Source organism: Pleurodeles waltl, chromosome 5 (assembly GCF_031143425.1).
Source record: "Pleurodeles waltl isolate 20211129_DDA chromosome 5, aPleWal1.hap1.20221129, whole genome shotgun sequence".
Lineage (NCBI taxonomy): Eukaryota > Metazoa > Chordata > Amphibia > Caudata > Salamandridae > Pleurodeles > Pleurodeles waltl.
In genome coordinates, this window is record NC_090444.1 from 666,006,641 (window position 1) to 666,023,891 (window position 17,251).

At 43.1% G+C, this 17,251-nt stretch overlaps 1 protein-coding gene across 2 annotated transcripts; it reads left to right on the forward strand.

Annotated features, from left to right (window-relative positions):
- The first annotated feature begins 200 nt into the window (after positions 1-200).
- Positions 201-5,283, forward strand: MARCKS (myristoylated alanine rich protein kinase C substrate). 2 transcript variants are annotated; one of them, XM_069234544.1, is made up of 2 exons: positions 201-698; positions 3,325-5,283. In XM_069234544.1, the coding sequence occupies exons 1-2, from the start codon at positions 591-593 to the stop codon at positions 4,045-4,047; spliced, it is 831 nt and encodes a 276-aa protein (XP_069090645.1). In that variant the 5' UTR covers positions 201-590; the 3' UTR covers positions 4,048-5,283. The 2 variants fall into 2 exon arrangements, with proteins under 2 accessions (XP_069090645.1, XP_069090646.1); XM_069234545.1 differs by lacking the exon at positions 201-698 and adding an exon at positions 1,741-2,053.
- Positions 5,284-17,251: the final 11,968 nt, after the last annotated feature.

The following is a 17,251-nucleotide window of genomic DNA, read 5'->3' on the forward strand; positions in this document are numbered from 1 at the left end:
GTTGGAGAAGGCTGTTTGCAGGGTGGGTGTGTTTTTTGTTGGTGGTATTAATTATCAGTCTGGGCTGATCTCAAATCATTTGCAGAGCCTGTGCTCCATTGTTCGCTCCCCTTTCGGAGGCCACGCCTCTTCTATTGTCTGGCTGTGCTCTGATTGGCCAGGAAGGGGGCCTAGGGGTGTCGTCATCACCCGGGAAGCCCATTCATCTGTGTACTTGGGCGTTGGACTCCGCATCTTATTAGCGAACGGGGAGATTTCTCCATTTTACCCCTTGTTCTACCAGTTTACGGCACCAAAAACCAGGGATATCTGCTTTTTTATTATTATTTATCGCAATAAAACCGGGGCACATTTCGCCCATCCGTTTTTTTTTGTTTTTTTACCGCCACCGCGCCTGAGCCGCTGCTTTGATTCATCGAGCAAAAAAAAAAAAAAAAAAAAAAAAGAGGAGCCGAGCGCCCGTAGCCCAGCCCCCCGAGCGCGCCTTTGTTCTGCTGCCGGAGGAGCCGAGCAGTGCGGGTCCTGGCTGTGCGCGCCGCCGCTGCTCTTTGTTAGCTGTGCTCCGTTCCTTGCTACCCGAAGCATCCGTCATGGGTACCCAGTTCTCCAAAACCGGCGCCTGCAAGGGGGACGCCGCCACCGCCGAGGCCAAGCCCGGGGAAGCCGTGGCCGCCTCGCCCTCCAAAGCCAACGGACAGGTAAGGTGGTCTGGGGGCAGCGTGCTTGCCGTGGCTGGCTACCTGTGGGACGTCGCTGTTCTGGCTGAGGTGATAGTTAGAGGGCGGTGTACTGTATAGGCTCCCGCATCCCCGTCCATGTGGGTTTGGACGTTGGAGCTCACTTGTAAATTTGATTAGGATGTTTATCTTTGAGTATCATATTATTTGGTCTCCTTTCGAGACGCACAGACGACTTCTTGTGCCCTTTCTCCGGTGTTAAAAGGGCACCACCGATGGATGGGCGGTCCGCCTCTCCATCCTTCGCTAAGTATGCCCTCTCTCCCTACAGCTCCCCGCAGACTTCTCTATCCTTGTGAATTACCGACGAGACTTTGCCTGGCCCCGGCTGAACCCTACCCTCCTCCCTGGCACTGTGTGCATAGTCCGCGCGCTCGTTGTCAGCCAGCAGGTTCCTAGCTCTGGGCAGATGATTCCTTTCTTGCAGTTGCATTTTAATTGAGTGTTACTTTATTGAGATTAAATTTCGTTGTGCCAGAGTGGATTTGTGGCTTGCCACGCATTTGTTAATGATCGACTATACCATCTGCGCATCGTATTTTCAAATCGCAACAGTTTGTATAACGGCCTAAAAAATTGCATCTGTGTCGAAATCGATGTCTGTTTTAATAGTCCGAACAGCCATTTACAAGCATGCTGCAGTTTCCGAGCGCCCAAGCTCAGAGGGAGGTTCGAGACGTCGAGGCGGCATTGTGTCGGGAAAAAGACGCTCCGTAAGCCATATTGGATGGCTCCAGCTTTTGTCTCCACCGCTGAGGGGTGGAGGGAAGGGGTAGAAAAAGAAAAGGCGTGATCTGCACGCTAATGCTCCGCAAGGACTAGGTGCATTCCCGTTTAGGGCTGGCGGGTGGCGCTGCGCAACCTCTCGATTGCTACGCGAGTGGGTAGCGCTCTCTGCTGGCGATTGGTGGTATTGCACCTCTCACTCCCATTACTTTGCCGTTGTTTAACTCTGGGTGGGATAGATGTTGGGAGGGGCTGTTTAATGAAACTCAGAGGTTCAGGCCGGTTTTTCTGTCTGCACCACCAACTATCACATTGGGGGTCTCTCGAGACCCTCCCAGAAGAAGCTAGGTCTCCTTCATTTCTAGGACTCCACCCAGCTCTTCGAACTTGATACTCTGGAGTACGGTTTCTTCCGGTCACTTGTTGAGGGAGGGACTGAGTTTTTTTTTTCTATAGATTATAACGGGATGCTCCGGGTTTCGCTCAAGCAAACGCCCTGCTACTGCCTGAAGGAGACGCTTCAGTGAGGACGAAAGGCCAAGATGCTCAAATTTTTGAGATCCCAGCCGCTGTTCAGCTTCAAGAAAACGGTAATGCCACACTCCATCACTGCAAAAAATGCTGTTAATCAGTTTTGGGCGAAAGAAACCTGGAGCGACGAGTCCCTGAAAGCTTAATTTGAACCACTTGGGATAGTTAAATTACTTCCCAACGCAAGCAAAACTTAAACCACCATCTCTCCTCAACCCAAAGCAGTCACCCCACTTCGAAAACCTATCACCCCAGTGGAACAACTAGTTATCTTTAGTCCCTTCACAGAAGCTACGCATATTTCAGCGAGCACAACCCTCTAGGGCCTCTTGCTAAATCGTTCAACTTCGCATGGGCGGTGTTTTTTCTCGACTTCTCGCCCCGTTTTTTAAAATAATTTATAAGCACTTTTTTGTATTGCTTGTTATTGAGATGTTCTCACACCCGTCTTCACGTCATTAACCCGCATAACTATCCGTAGGTTACTTACAACGCTACGTTCTGTCCTTAAGTTATATTACCGAAGACTAGACTAGCTAAGCTTAGCCGCCATTTACAAGAATTGTATAACGACGTTGATTTATTGATACCTAAATTTATGAATGGCTATGTGTGTGTCCCATGCAGTTCAAAGAAACTTTTTATGTTGGTTGATTTAATCAAGGGTGTGTTCACGTTTGCATTTTGTTCCCACTACACTGTGTAGCCTTTACATTGTTTTTCAGTGTGATGTTTTTTTTGTAACCGAATAAAAAACTTGCACTGATAGTCCCATTGTTTTATTTGCCTGCTGTAATAATTTTATGGCTGCTGCGAACAGTTATGGCGGTGGGGCTCCCTGTCTGGACTATAAACAGTCTTGCACCCCCACTACCATAATAAAAAATCAAATCCTCTATTTGCGGGTCAAATGATGTTTAAGTCTCATATTTCACCTGGGGGGGTTGGGGGAGACTTACGCAGTGTAGTAGTTCATCAGTAACGTAGCCGTGCATTAGTTTTTCATGGGACACTGATCTAATCAGATCTGACATATCTTCTGGAAACATCAGTTGACTGAGTTCAAAAACAGTTTACTGGATCCAGTATAACATTTAGGGATGTGGGCAGTGGACTGTCTCTAGAGCAGACAGGTGGATGAAAGTATTCCTAGGTGATAGGTTTTTGGACTTTCTTTTACCCAAGCTTGCCAAGAAAAAATAAGTTTCAGCCAACTAGTACACTAGAATTTTTGGTACAAGTTCTAATGGTTCACATAGTGACAAAGTAATTTTACCCTGTTGCTCTTCTACTGGTAGACTTATTGAAACTTTATTATGTTTTTCTTTAGGAAAATGGCCACGTGAAGGTGAATGGAGATGCCTCCCCAGCTGCTGCTGAGGCTGGTAAGGAGGAGGTCCAGGCTAATGGCTCCGCCCCTGCTGAGGAGACCGCCAAGGAGGAGCAGGCACCAAGCGAGCCCTCTGTGGAGAAGGAGGCAGTGGCAACAGAGGGGGAAAGTGTAGAACCGGCCTCCCCTGCTGAAGGGGAATCGTCGGTCAAGGCTGAAGGGGGTGCCACACCCACCCCATCCACTAGCAACGAGACCCCCAAGAAGAAGAAAAAGCGATTCTCTTTCAAGAAATCTTTCAAGTTAAGTGGCTTCTCTTTCAAGAAGAACAACAATAAGAAGGAATCGGGTGAAGGGGCGGAGGGTGAAGCTGCTGCCCCAGCTGAGGGGGCCAAGGATGAGGCAGCAGCTGAACCTGAGGCTGCGAACACTGAGGAAGCAAAGGCCTCTCCTGAAGAGCCTGTTGCCAGCCCTGAGGAGGCTAAACCCAGTGACGCCCCCGAGGCCAAACCCGAGGAGGCTGCTCCTGAGAAGCCTGCAGCAGAAGAACCCAAACCAGCAGAGGAGCCTGAGAAACCAGTTGAGGAGGCGCCCAGTGCTGCCCCTGAAGCCACTTCCACCGAACAGGAGCCCCCCAAATCAGAAGAACCAGCAGTAGCCCCGACACAGGAAGCACCTTCCGAGCCCAGTACAGAGGCCCCACCAACCGAATCAGCAGAGTAAATGAAACCCATGGCAGTTTTTGAGATAATCAAAGGACTTTTTTCTCCCCTCCCCATTGTTTGTTTGTTGGAGTGGTGCCAGGTACTGGTTCTGGAGAACTTTTCTACAACCAGGGATTGATTTAAAAGATATTTTTTTTCTTATTTTCTTTCCCCCCTCCCTCTTCCCTTACAGATCCCATCTCAGCTCGTTCTGTTAACCACCATTCCAACAGGCGGAGGAGAGGTCTGCCTCTGGTGGCCCTTTGCCTGCTTCCTTTTTTCGCATCAGTATTAATGTTTTTTGCATACTTGCATCTTTTATGAAAAATGTAAAATTTTTGTCAACTCGATGGACATACCCATATATGAAGGAGATGGGTGGGTCAATAAGGGGTATCAAAATGAAGTGATGGGGCACAGGTGGAAACTTGGGGTGGTGCACGAGATTGCCAACACAATGTGCCACATGATGTAAAGGGGCTACAATGTGCCACACTAAATGATGTAAAGGGGTTAGTCTTTTTTTTGTTATTTTTTTAAAGAAAGTTATTACGATGTTATTTTGAGGATGGTTGTTCTATAAGGTTTACAACACTACAGATCTTGAATAAGATGGAAAAATACAAAATCAATACCCAGATAAAAGATTCATAGTTATAGTAATTCATTTTAACCATAGGAACTTTTCACTTATCTCATGTTAGCTGTACCAGTCGGTGATTAAGTAGAAATACAAGTTGTATAGGCTTTATTGTTTATTGCTGGTTATGACCTTAATAAAAAAAATGTAATTATGTATTACCAGCAGGGTGTTTTTAACTGTGACTATTGTATAAAAAGGAAATCTTGATATTCAGAAGCACATGAAGTTTGCAAAATATCCACCCTGCCCATTTTTGTAAAACTTGCAGTCATCTTGGACCTTTTAAACACAAATTTTAAACTCAACAAAAGCTGTGATAAGTGGAATGGTTGCTGTTTATACTGTGGTATGTTTTTTGATTACAGCAGACTTTCTTTTCCAGTCGTCTTTCAGAATTCCAGAAAACTCTTAAGATCCAATTTTTTTTTTTGTTTTGTTTGTGTAGCATCTTGTCTATCACGTTTTGTAAATACTGGAGAAGCTTTGACCAATTTGACTTAGAGATGGAATGTAACTTTGCTTACAAAAATTGCTATTAAACTCCTGCTTAAGGTGTTCTAATTTTCTGTGAGCACACTAAAAGCGAAAAATAAATGTGAATAAAATGTATAAGTTCCTTGTGTTTATTTCATGATGTATCCTAATGTTGCTAGCAAAGCTAAATCCTGTTCGCAGTGCAGGACGTAATGTAAGGTTCTCCTCGATTGAATGTTCCGGATATTAAATGGGAGTTTATCACTGTGTGGACTGCTTTTTCACTTTTGCCCGAGTCCCAGGTAAGCGCAACACGTCTATTTGTCTTCATTTGCACATTTTACTTACCTGCTTTTGTATTTCAATTTAATTTGGGCTTTTCTGTTCGAGCTACGTTTCCGTGCATTTTCTCTTTGCGAGCAGGTTTCCAGTATAGTTATGTGAGGTAAACTGAACACTGGATGTATAGATTGTATATGACCCATTATGTGTGCCATACCTCTCTGGGTTCCAAGCACCTCTTGCACAGACCACGTTTGTCATGCTTGTGCCGTGAAGTCATCTTGCTACAGTTCAAACTGAGAATGCTCCTATCTACAGTTCTTTCATGCTTTTGTCATTTATCACAGTTTCGGTGAGGTAAAGCGAAATACTTGTAATGCCTTTTAGGGGTGTTCCCACGTCTAACTATGATGATCATAACCGGGGCCTGTTGTGTATGGTTGATGTTCTGTGTTTGACATATTTGTGTGGGTGGGCACAGGATGCCAGTAGCCTTTTCTTCAACACTATTCCATCTGGCGAGGCACGCCTCTTATAATTGTGGTCCCAGTGTCCTCCTCTGCCATATCCTCCCACCAGTCTTCGAATCGCCATTCAAATGTAGAACTCTGCAACAAAAAATTGGATGTGGTACCCCACTGCTGTTGGAGAATTGGACAAAGGCTAATTGATTTTCACGATAAAAGGTACACCACTTGGCAGGCAAGTGCGCCAGTTTTTGAACATGGGAGCAAGAATTGTGGCCACCATGGCTTATGCATTTTTGTTTTTTCACTTTTTGGCACTTTGGTGGAAATGGACTTTGCTCTGTTAGTTTCACCAAGCAAGTGCACTCAAATTGGTTTGGATGTCGGAGTGGAACCGCTTTAGTCTCTGGGAAAATATTTTGCCAAGAAGAAACGGACTCAAGCCTGCTTGACTTCTCTGAGGTGAACTCCTTCTCTGTGGTGATTCCCTTTTCTGCCGTGACACAGAGGAACTTTTGTATGGCTATGGTGACTTGCAGTTAACAGGATTGGCGACTAAATTGCACCAGGCCTAAAACCTGAACGTCTCTGCTTTGGATGGACACTCACCACGGAGACAGCAAAATGGATCACTTCCATCAATCTCACTTCCAAAGTTGAATTTTGGTTAGTTCCAGATAAGGGCACACATTCTCAGACTGGTAAAATCATTAGCTTTACTTTGGTAGGGATGCTTTTATAAACAATTGAGGCATCTTAATCCGTGGCAGAAGCCAGTGATGCTCTATTTATTGTGCATGGCAAATGCTGAATGAAGGCCCATCTCAACAAGAACATATATATATATATATATATATATATATATTCCCCCCCCCACCGAAAAAACAAATAGAAGGGTCGAAAAGTTGCAGGAAATTTGTCATTTTGAGAAGGCACCAGTATGGTTCTTTTCAGTAACCTCGACTGCTGCTCACCTTGAATATATGTATATTTTTTGGGGGGGTGCTGTTAAAGGCATTGATTCATGATCTTTCACTATGCTGATGCATTGGAACAAGTGACTATCTGGTGCCCAAGAGGCTGGTGGAACTCTATAGTGCACACGCACATGGTCAGAAGATTACCATGTCTGACATGGGTGCCACATGGAACTGACTTACAATCTGGTTGATCCATTGGGGGATTTGGCCTGACTAGTGTGTTCAGTCCATCTGCTGAGCGACGAGTAGTTATGTTCTGAGCATTATATTTGGACTGTGTGTGGAAACTATTCTAGAACCAAGCACTTCATTATTCACCCAAGTTGATTTTAGGACCTGGTGTTTACCACTCTTTATATCTTATTCAAGACTGTGCAGGTAGGATAGGCATATTGATATTCATCGAGTCCTTTAATTAGGAATTAGTGGGTCAAGAAAACATGTTGCTAGTAAAGGTAAGTATAACAGATTACAGGAACTTGTACCCTTCCCTCCTGGGACACCTTTGGCTGAAAGGAGTTCTCCTTTGTTCTTCCAGATCCAAAACATTCAGCTCTGTTCTTAAAGGTCAGACTGCTATACAGTGGAGCCAGTGGGATATTAAGCTACATTCCAAAGAGATCCCACGAATGCCACTTTTCAATCTGTGTTTCCTATATCTCTTTAGAAGTAATATTTTGAAGTAAATCACCTTTTTTGCCACTGGTCTGTCTTTACTCCAAAGAGCTGATTTTGAAGGGATACTTTGGGTGATCTTCACTTTCCATAACAACTAGTATTACAGGAGGCAGCCAATTTCCTTGTTAGACACGTGGCTATACCAGTTAATGATACTCCACGCATCAGTGGGACTACTTGGGCTCCATAGATTTCTGACCTGTAAATCAACACTATTGCCTTCCTCATCACTTGTAGGTTAGTTGAGGTTCAGTTTTTCTTTGTTTCTGCTTTGAATAAAATAAAAAAAATGTATTTCCTCGCGTGTGATCTCAAAGTGGCTGGTATGACACAACTGAGTAGCTCTGTGTACAGCAACCTGCTTTCTGATTGGTGTCAGAAGAAGGAATGTACCACGTGAGGTGGTATGTACGCCGCCGTTTAAGAGTACCAATAGGCATTCTGGAGACAGTATATTGCCTTCCCTGTTCTTCTATTGCAGATTTCAGTAGTTGACATCTACCACCACAATCAACATTTGGGCTAATTTTAACAGCAAGGATATACCCTGCAAAAATCCCTAAATGTGTTCTTACGGAATTTGAGTTATCTTGTAAATGACGCCTGTTTAAAAATGTAGGCTCGTCTTTGAGAGCACAAAAGGTTTTTCAGATTGTTGTGCTGCAGACAGCAGCACATTATTTAAAAAAAAAAAAAAAAATGGTCCTCTTTAGTCCTGTTCAATCAATGGTGGGGCATGTAGAATGCGCCCCAAATTGAAGAAAATATTGGTTAGACCCTGTTTTCTTCAAAGAATGTTGGTGGCGTTGTCCCCTTTAAGCAATAGTCGTAGCTCTTCTAAGAGTGCCGACAATGGCAAGGGTGTACCACCCCACAATTGACCCTTTGGTCTCTTATGCATGGGAGTACACTTGCCTCTCATTTGACCCTCGTGTTTTCCAGGCATGCCGGTATGTACCACCTGGTCAGAAACAATTTGTTTCAGTAGATCACTAGTCACAGGCCATCAACCTGCACATTAAACTGTACATTTTTGTATTTAAATGAAGATAATTTGGAGGCTCGTACTTTTAATTTAAGAAGGTTCTCTCATGCCGCACGCTTTGACTTTTGTATTTAGTGTGGGCTGGATGGACCAACATGGAATGCCATTTTATCGTCTTCACACACTCCCGAATGCCTCTTCGTTATAAAATGGCAAGTCTGCTTGATCTCGGGCTGTTTCCAGGACCAGAAATTGGTGGACTCTCCTTTGTGAGGAGAGGGATCGTACTTATTCCCCCTGAGGTATAGTTCTACTGAGTCTCAGAGTAATGATCACTCCTGAAATATTATTCCTCGCACATGTTTACAGCAATTATTATGCTGCATATTATGCAAACTGTCATATCGTTTGCTGAAGATGTCCCTTGTGAAGAATGGCTGCTGAACATTTGTCTCTGGATCTGAAGCTTTGTCCCGGAGGTCACTTCTCCGAAGAAAACCCATTTCTGTGAACTTCATTCAGTAATTTTGTGATGAGCATATGTGAATGTTCCGGTTCCAGCATTCATAGTGCTTCGAATGCTAAGCATGGCCTGGTCTCTAGGGTAAGTCGAGCCATGACATGGTCATTTGGCGTGCTGGATTGCACTGCTTGGCCGCCGACAGGACATTGCCTGGAAATTTTTCTAGTTGTACACCAATGTGGCCATTTTATTGTGTTTTATAAAAAAAGTTCATGGATTGTAATAGCTATGAATTAAATGTAATTGTTGCTCTACTACATTTTACATTAATAATGTTGTATTTCAAATAAGATGTTACTGCCCTTATTTTTTGAATCCTTATGAATTGTATCATTGCACTGTAGTGGTTTAATTAATTGCACAATAAACTTATTTATTACTTACGGGGGTGGGGGGGTCTAGTGCAATTAGAGCCTAGTACTGTCTGCACTTTGATAATTAATAATGTCATCCTGGCCACCATAATCGAGACTAGGTCACATGAAACACCAAGTCTGACACACCAGATGGAATTCGTGCACGTGCCAGTGATTGAATTAAAACAAGACATCTTTCAGTTTCCATTCCCAACTTCTGAAAGAGCCTACAAGATGGAACATAGTTTCATCCTTTAGCAAGCCTTAGGACAGTAGTGTTCATTTCATGGCCAACCACAAATTGTTGATTGTGCATGAGCTGATTACCTGCCTGGCTGAACTTTGTGACCCATTTACCGAAAGTCTGCTCACAAGTTTGGCAGCTAGTTGCCTGTCCCAACTAGGCACTAGACCTTCACACTCAAATGATCATACTGCCCATTTTATTTCCAGAAGATTCATCCCAGCTAGTGTGCTGCCACCATGATCGATCTCTGGATGTATCAATGGCTCTCATTACATCTCAATAATTAATCAAATGTTCCTGCCCTAATCGGGCTGTATCACCATGTAGCAGCAGGTGAAGGCACAAGCGGGGCCTGGGCTGGCAACCAAAAAGCAACCCCCCAAAAAAAAGAAGACAAACTGACTCTGCCTCATCTCAGCAATTTATTCTTTTTCCTCTCTCCTGTCTCCACTCCGATCTCTCCAGCCTTCCTCTTTCCATCTTTCCTTCCTGCTTACGCCCCAACGGTGCCTGCTGCAGTGAACTCATGGAGCGAGCTGCAGGAGGGTTACAGAAGAGCCAGCGGCACCAAGGGACTTCCGATAGCAGCATTCAAAAGATCAGGTCCCTTGCAAAGTTGTCCGCTGCTGTTAATAACTAGCCATGGGTCCAAAATAGCGCGGCCTTCTCGGGAAATCGTTTATTTTTCGGATGTGAGTGTCGATGACAACCCGATTGTTTTTTAACCTCGGCACACAATTGATCCTAGCCAGCTCCTGTTTGATTAACTCCGTGACCCTTCACGTTGTCCAAGTAAGTTAATCAAACAGCTGAAATACACATCAACTGGAGGCGTGACGAGAACATCGAATGTGCGATCTACACACTGCATCAATAAAGAGGCCTTTTACACTAGATGTTTGATTACTAGCCCCCCACTCCCGGGTTTGAAGCTCCCGATGATATATAATCTTACAGCTTTCTTAAAACTCAAGACTACCCGGACACAGCACAGCTGTTGCTTGCTATTATAAAGAGTTTCTTTCCCCTGATGTTGATGATTGCCAGAGACCATCGTGCCCTGTCTGAAATTTGTCACCCCCACTTTCACTTGCAGATTTTCCACAACACGCTTTGTCAACAGAAATCTGCCCACAGCACCATATGTTACCTTGTGGTATCAGTACTTCTTTAAAAAAAAAAAAATTGCATCTCGCACTCTACCGACCCGGGTCCAGAAGAATTGAGATTTTCCCGTTTATCTTGATGAAGAAACTGCTCAAAGAGAGCTCTGAGACTAGGCCAGTTTTGAATCTCTTTGGAAAACATACTCCTCATCTGAAGTCTTAAGAGAGAGTGGTATCATATATTCACATCTCTTACAGCACACTCTGACAAGCTTGGCCCCTGGACCAACATCCACAGTTACAATGTCTGTGCCTGATTACCACGGTAGTGAATCACATGGAGGCTCTAGTCCAGTTGAACTGATCTATGACTCCCATAGTGGGCAATAACTATCATTATTAACCCCCTAGATCACTAAGGGCAAGGCACTGGGCAGGTGCTGCTTCATTTTGATTGACCAATCAGCAATTTGTATGATACAATTTTAGTTTCTATTCGTTGTAAGAACCTGTAGGATCACCACAGGCTCAGTGAGTGTGGCTGCAGGCCCATCATTGTCCTGGCCAAACGATGTGGAAGGTTCTGCCACTTCTGCTCTGTGCCATTGAAAATACCCCTCTAAATAAACCTTGTATACTAATAGAGTTCCGGACATCCCCCACAGGCCGAATTCCTGGTTAGAGCATCAAGCAACCGTGGCTTGCACGCCGTTTATAGCACACATTATACAAGGAATTCTTCTGGCGCGCAACTAATAGCCTTGTTTATCACTCAACTCTACTAAATCTAATGTCCTTCGTCTTGAAATGTCTAATGTCCTTGGCCTTGAGATGTCTAATGCCCTTGGCATTGGAATGCCCAATGTCTTGGGTCCTTGAGCTTGGAATGGCTATTATCCTTGGAACGATAATAGGCAGCGTCAGCCTGCCAGGATGTGCGGCTATGAGCTGTTGGTCTTTGTGTGGGTGCTAAGCCTGCTCAACTATTTTACCAGATTACCACTGATACTAACTAGTGCGACAAATGGGGTTTGGTTGCATTTTCAGTTGTTTGAACTGGGATGTTGACTATATGCAAACTCCAAACACCCATATTTACCTTCGAGAGTCAACGAGTTTTCTGAGAGAGACAGATGTAATGAGTGCCAGCTTAGTTGGTTAATTTGGCAACACCTAATGGTGACACTCTTTGGATGCTTGTTTACATCACCACGGGAAAGCACTGGCCCTGCATGAATGGGCAGATTATCCCCGTAAGTGCCACACACATGTGAATTAGTCAATGTAAAAAAAGTAGCATTCATCATAAAATGTAGCTTGTGATATTTCACAAATGGTATAAACAGAGTTCTAGGTTTTTTTTTAATTATTTATTTGGATGTTCTAAGCTTCTCTGTCAAAATATAAAAGTTTTACATTTCAGGGGAAGTTTAAGAAACGAACTATACATAATTAAGCATACCATTTCGAAAGTCAAAGGATGTTCTGAGCCTGCCCCAATAAGGGATAACTGTTATTACAAGACAAAACCAAAAGGGCCTTTTTATTTTAAATCCGGGATTGCTCTAGTGGTAAAAATCTATTGCTTCAAGCAGCATTGAAAATCTTTATGCCGTTCGTTGGTTGAATGTTGTTATTTGCTTCAGGGCTGTTTTGACAACTTCCCTATTCAGTCCTCCCCTCTACATTACTTTTCTTGTGACAGTGGACTGATCCTCAACTATCAAGCTCTCGATAAATCACAAAGGTACTTTCTGTGGTGTGGTGGTGGTCTGTGTGGGGGTGTATTCCTTGTTTTTTAAGACACAAAGTCTTACTTTGGATCCTTTGGTTGGGGTGTCGAATCATCGCCTCGCAATCAAGAGAGGCATGTTGCAAATTCTGCTTACTGCGCAAACTGAGTTATCTTAGGGCAAAGGTATTTATACAGAATGTTGGCCAGATCTGGCGAATTTCTGTGCTGATCCTGTTATAAAGTTACCACTCAGACAGCCAATTCAGGGATCGATTACTCCTTTCATACTAGTGCATTTAGACATGCGAGGAGCCAATTTAAGGAGGCAGATAATCCTTTCTGCATAAGATGTCCCGATGATTGTGCTTTTCAGGCTCATCTTAATCTACTAAGGCATTCTACTAACGACTTTCTAAGGGTTTGCAGACCCTCTCTTCCTAAGCCACAAAGACCTCATGGTGAAAGTGCCTGTAGGGGGTGTGCGGATCTGATGCTCATTAGCCACATGGGTATCTTACACAAGGACTTGAGTGGCAGGCGCGTCCACTTTATAGCAGGCCGCAGGGACCACATACATCCTATACAGCAACATGACCCTGCTCCGGATGTAGTTCATACACGGAAGCACATTCAGATGATGTTCCTGCCTCGGACTTTTGACTTTTCAGCTGGGTGCAGAGGATTTTGTTCAGTCACCCCAGGCAAGCATAACGAAGAGCACGTTGAAATAGTTTCTATCTACCCTTTTCTTGTTTATTTATTTAAAGTTTATTTGTATTGTTTTTGTAGACATTTCACGAGTATGATCTGGATTTCGTGCTACTACTGTTTTTGGAGAAATAATCCAAATCTATGCCTATAAATGAAAATAACGCCATATGTCTGGAGGTATACATATTTCGAGTACCAAACGCTGTGAGTAAATGACTTACAAACAAAATAAGGGGAAATACATACTTAGATGAGGTGCCAGAGAGAATCTAACTGGTGTTCCTATTCAAATAGGAAAGTAAAATTGAAGGCAGACAGAGTGCTGTTTGTGTGTTAGTACAGGGATGGGTGGTGGGGGTCTTGATTCCTATAAATCATTGATTAGAAAAACATTTCCCCGAGTTTATTTACACAATACTGGCTGATATTGTGGTGCATTTTCTTAGGCTTTTCCAAAAAGGAGTGCTTCAGTTGGCACATTGAATGTAAGATGCAATAGTGTAGTTAAAGTGGCTCTCTGTACCATCGCAATATTCAAGAAAGCAGATTCATGGGAAGAACAGGTTTAAAAGTCTGGGATTTGTCTGGCATCTTGATAATCATTTCAATGGGGCAGATGCAGGGTTTGCCTGAATATGATGCCATTTTACCTGACAGTATCTTCTTTATGAGATTTATCAGAGGTTGGAGGGGAGCGAATATAAATAAGCAGGATGAAAGGAATAAAGACCCACGCCCTGGGAATGTATGCGCTATTTTTCCATCACATATGGATTTTATTTTCTCCAAAGAATGAAGGGTGGGCCTGCGTCAATCTCAGCTCTGCAAAATGAAATCCATATGGGCCCGCCCACTGGTACAACAATCTTACATGCTGTTTAAGCAAACATTTCAGCAGAATCCATCTTGTTTCGGCGTCCTGAGACACTGGTGTGCGTGTATATTGTCCAGATGTGTGAGAGGAATTCCCCGTGCTTTTTGCAGTGAATTGATGTCGGGGGCACATGAATAAGAAACATCTGTGCAGAGAATGAAGATACATTCACATCTCCAACAAAAAAGAGGAAGTAATTCACCGAAGAGTCAATTTTGATTCTTAAGATACCCACTTCCTGTTGGTGTTGCTGTGTTAAATGCTTGTAGCTGTGTAAGGAAGGGAGTTCTGCTTTTGAGAGTTGCTCTTAACACTAAAAACAAACCTCAAATTAAAAGGCAAAAAACTGGCGTGTGACCACTAGGCATTTCTTTCTGCAGAACTGCTAAGTCGCAAACTGTATATATATGTATGCGTTCTGGAATGATGTTTGTAGAGCACTCCCAAGCCTTCCTTTGTAAATACATCCGTGTAATGAAAGTTCTCTGGTGACCCCACGAGGTAACTTTGGTGTACTGCAGATAGTTAAAAAAAACATAAATAACCTTTCCCAGTCGGAGCGCAACACAGAACGTTTGTTCTAGATGATGTACTCACACTATTTATTTTGAGTCGAGGTGCATTTTTTTTTTATTTGGTCCCACTCGATTTATTTAACATTGAATTAAAGGCAGTTCACATAGCGTGTATATTCCCTGGAGTTCTTTTGGGGGGAGTTGTTACTTTTTTCATTATTTTGTCATGTGATTTTGTTTTGTGGATATCAGTAGTTCTGTTTGCACTGCTGGACTCAGAATTAAATTAACAGGTTTGCATGGGTTTATCTATCAGCACAACCCGAAGCAGGGTATCGTCAGACTCTGGTTCGTGTAAAAGAAGAGAGACCTTACATATAAAGAATGGGGGATACACTCTCCTTGGTTCGGCTAACGCACTAACAAAATCAATATAAAAATTATAGTATACAAAATGAATGCATAAATGTATAAATAGGTAGGAGATGCAAGGCACTGACAAAAATTAGTAGAGGTTTTATATTATCGAGAACAGGTATTTACACATATGTAGCAAGTGAGCATAACTGCATATTGATCCTACACATCAGTAGGCAGAGTAAGAAGCCGACTGACAAAAATACAATGACTATTCATTAGGGAGTAGAGACCCTAGCAATGACCATAGGCAGTGCTTTAAATGGGCCGGTACTGTACGGTACTGAGTACCGGCACTTTTTTATTTTGAGAGGGAGAGTACCGGCACATCTCAAGAAAAACGTAATACTTTTAATTGGAGAGTACCGGCACTTCTCGGAAACAAGCAGGTACTCTGGCACAGAGTACCTGCACTTTATTTTTTCCATTTCAAGCACTGACCATAGGCATGGTGAAATTATAACACACAGTATGGACACATGGCTTTCATATATCTTTACAATTCCACTGATATGTTTAGTCTTTAGAAAAAAAACATGATGTAAAAAAGTCACCTGTAACACTGTTACCTTATGTTGCTAATGACTAGTCACATATGAGGTCTTGAGCTGTGCTGGACACGTGCTTGAATGGGTGAAATTCTTGATTTAATTTCAACCACTGGCGATCACCCAGGCATCATTTCAGTACATTGTTTCTCACCTTCATTGCCACTTTGGCCAGAGAGCTATCCTAGGTAAATCAGTTTTGATCCTGTGCCAGTTAGAGCAGGCCAGTCCAGAACTATCAAGCCAGGTCCACTCCAGGCAGGAATACAAGCAACCCAGAGCAGTTCTAGCCTACCCAAGCCTCATCTGTAAGACACAGCTTGAGTCTTGTGGAACAGTGAGCACAGGGCACACATTTTGGACATACTCATTGCATTTAGGGTGTCAACTGCACCAAACAAGGTGATTGAAAGAATGCTTGAACTAACCCCAGCCACTGCCCTTGCATGCATAAGAAGAAGGATGGCACAAACAGATTTGGGATCCACAGTCAATGCAAAACAGCTTTAGCCTTCTGGCAGTGCAAACTCTTTGTAAGTCTGGCCCATGGTGTGTTCCTCGTGATGCCTCGCTAACTGCTTGCAGAGGGCCTACTCTACTTTTGCCATGTTGCTGTTCATCATGAAAGCAGCCTGGGAGACTTTAGCAATAAGGCACATGAGCAGAAAGTACATACTATGTGAATTTCTCCATTAATTGAATACGTGACTCTATTTTGCAGGCAACTCGTTACAGAAGAGTAATGTGTGTGGTGTTTGTGTGTGTTTGTGGGGTGTATGTGTGCATGATTTGTTCTTGTGCCTTGTTCCTCTTTGGAGCTTCGAATCTCTACCTCATCCATAACAGCCCTAGAAGAGGATAGCGAAGATAATGTTGATAAACAAGCTATTTCGGCTGCCACATATGATTTCCTAGGCTGTTAGGTTAAGATGCAGAGCAGGCACCTTCTCCAGCAGAAAGGGAATAAATGTTTCTGTTTCATCACTGAGTCTGTAGTTGGTGTTAAATCTACTGGAAGCTGAAGTCTCTACTCCTTTGGTCTTCTGGAGGAGTTTAGGCAACTTAGAGGACAACTTTATTATGATAGAAAATACTATTGCTTTATTCAATTTTGTTTTACGAATGGCCATACACCTGTGTGGAATCTCAGGCTGGCAATTGGTTATGTTCATTAATTAAGTGGAGTACTAGATTGTCTGCTCTTGTCTGCATTTATGACTATTCTTTTTAAGGACTGAATGGGTGTGTGAGCCTTTGGAAGCTGTCAAATGGGTAGCTGATGATGCATACTGGCAAACATTCAATAAGAAGACTTAACCACGGGGGCAATGCCAGTGAAAATACATGTGGTACAATTCCACATTTTATTTAGAACGACTGTACTAATAAACACGTGTTGACCTATTTATCACTATAGTGCAAAGACCACTCTCCATGTTATTACCTTATAGCGAAATCGACATGAGAAATATACAAATTTCTGCCTCATAGATGGCATGCTACATTGACCTTTCTCGGGAAAGAATTTTCCTAATAGTCAAGAGGCCTTTTCATTGTTTTTTTAAATTACTGTACAAACTTAACCCCTTTCATCCTGGTTTGGTGAAATGCCTTTATTATAGCATATGCAAATGAAAAAATGCCACGCCTTAAACCAGTTTAATTTTCTGTCTATTACCATT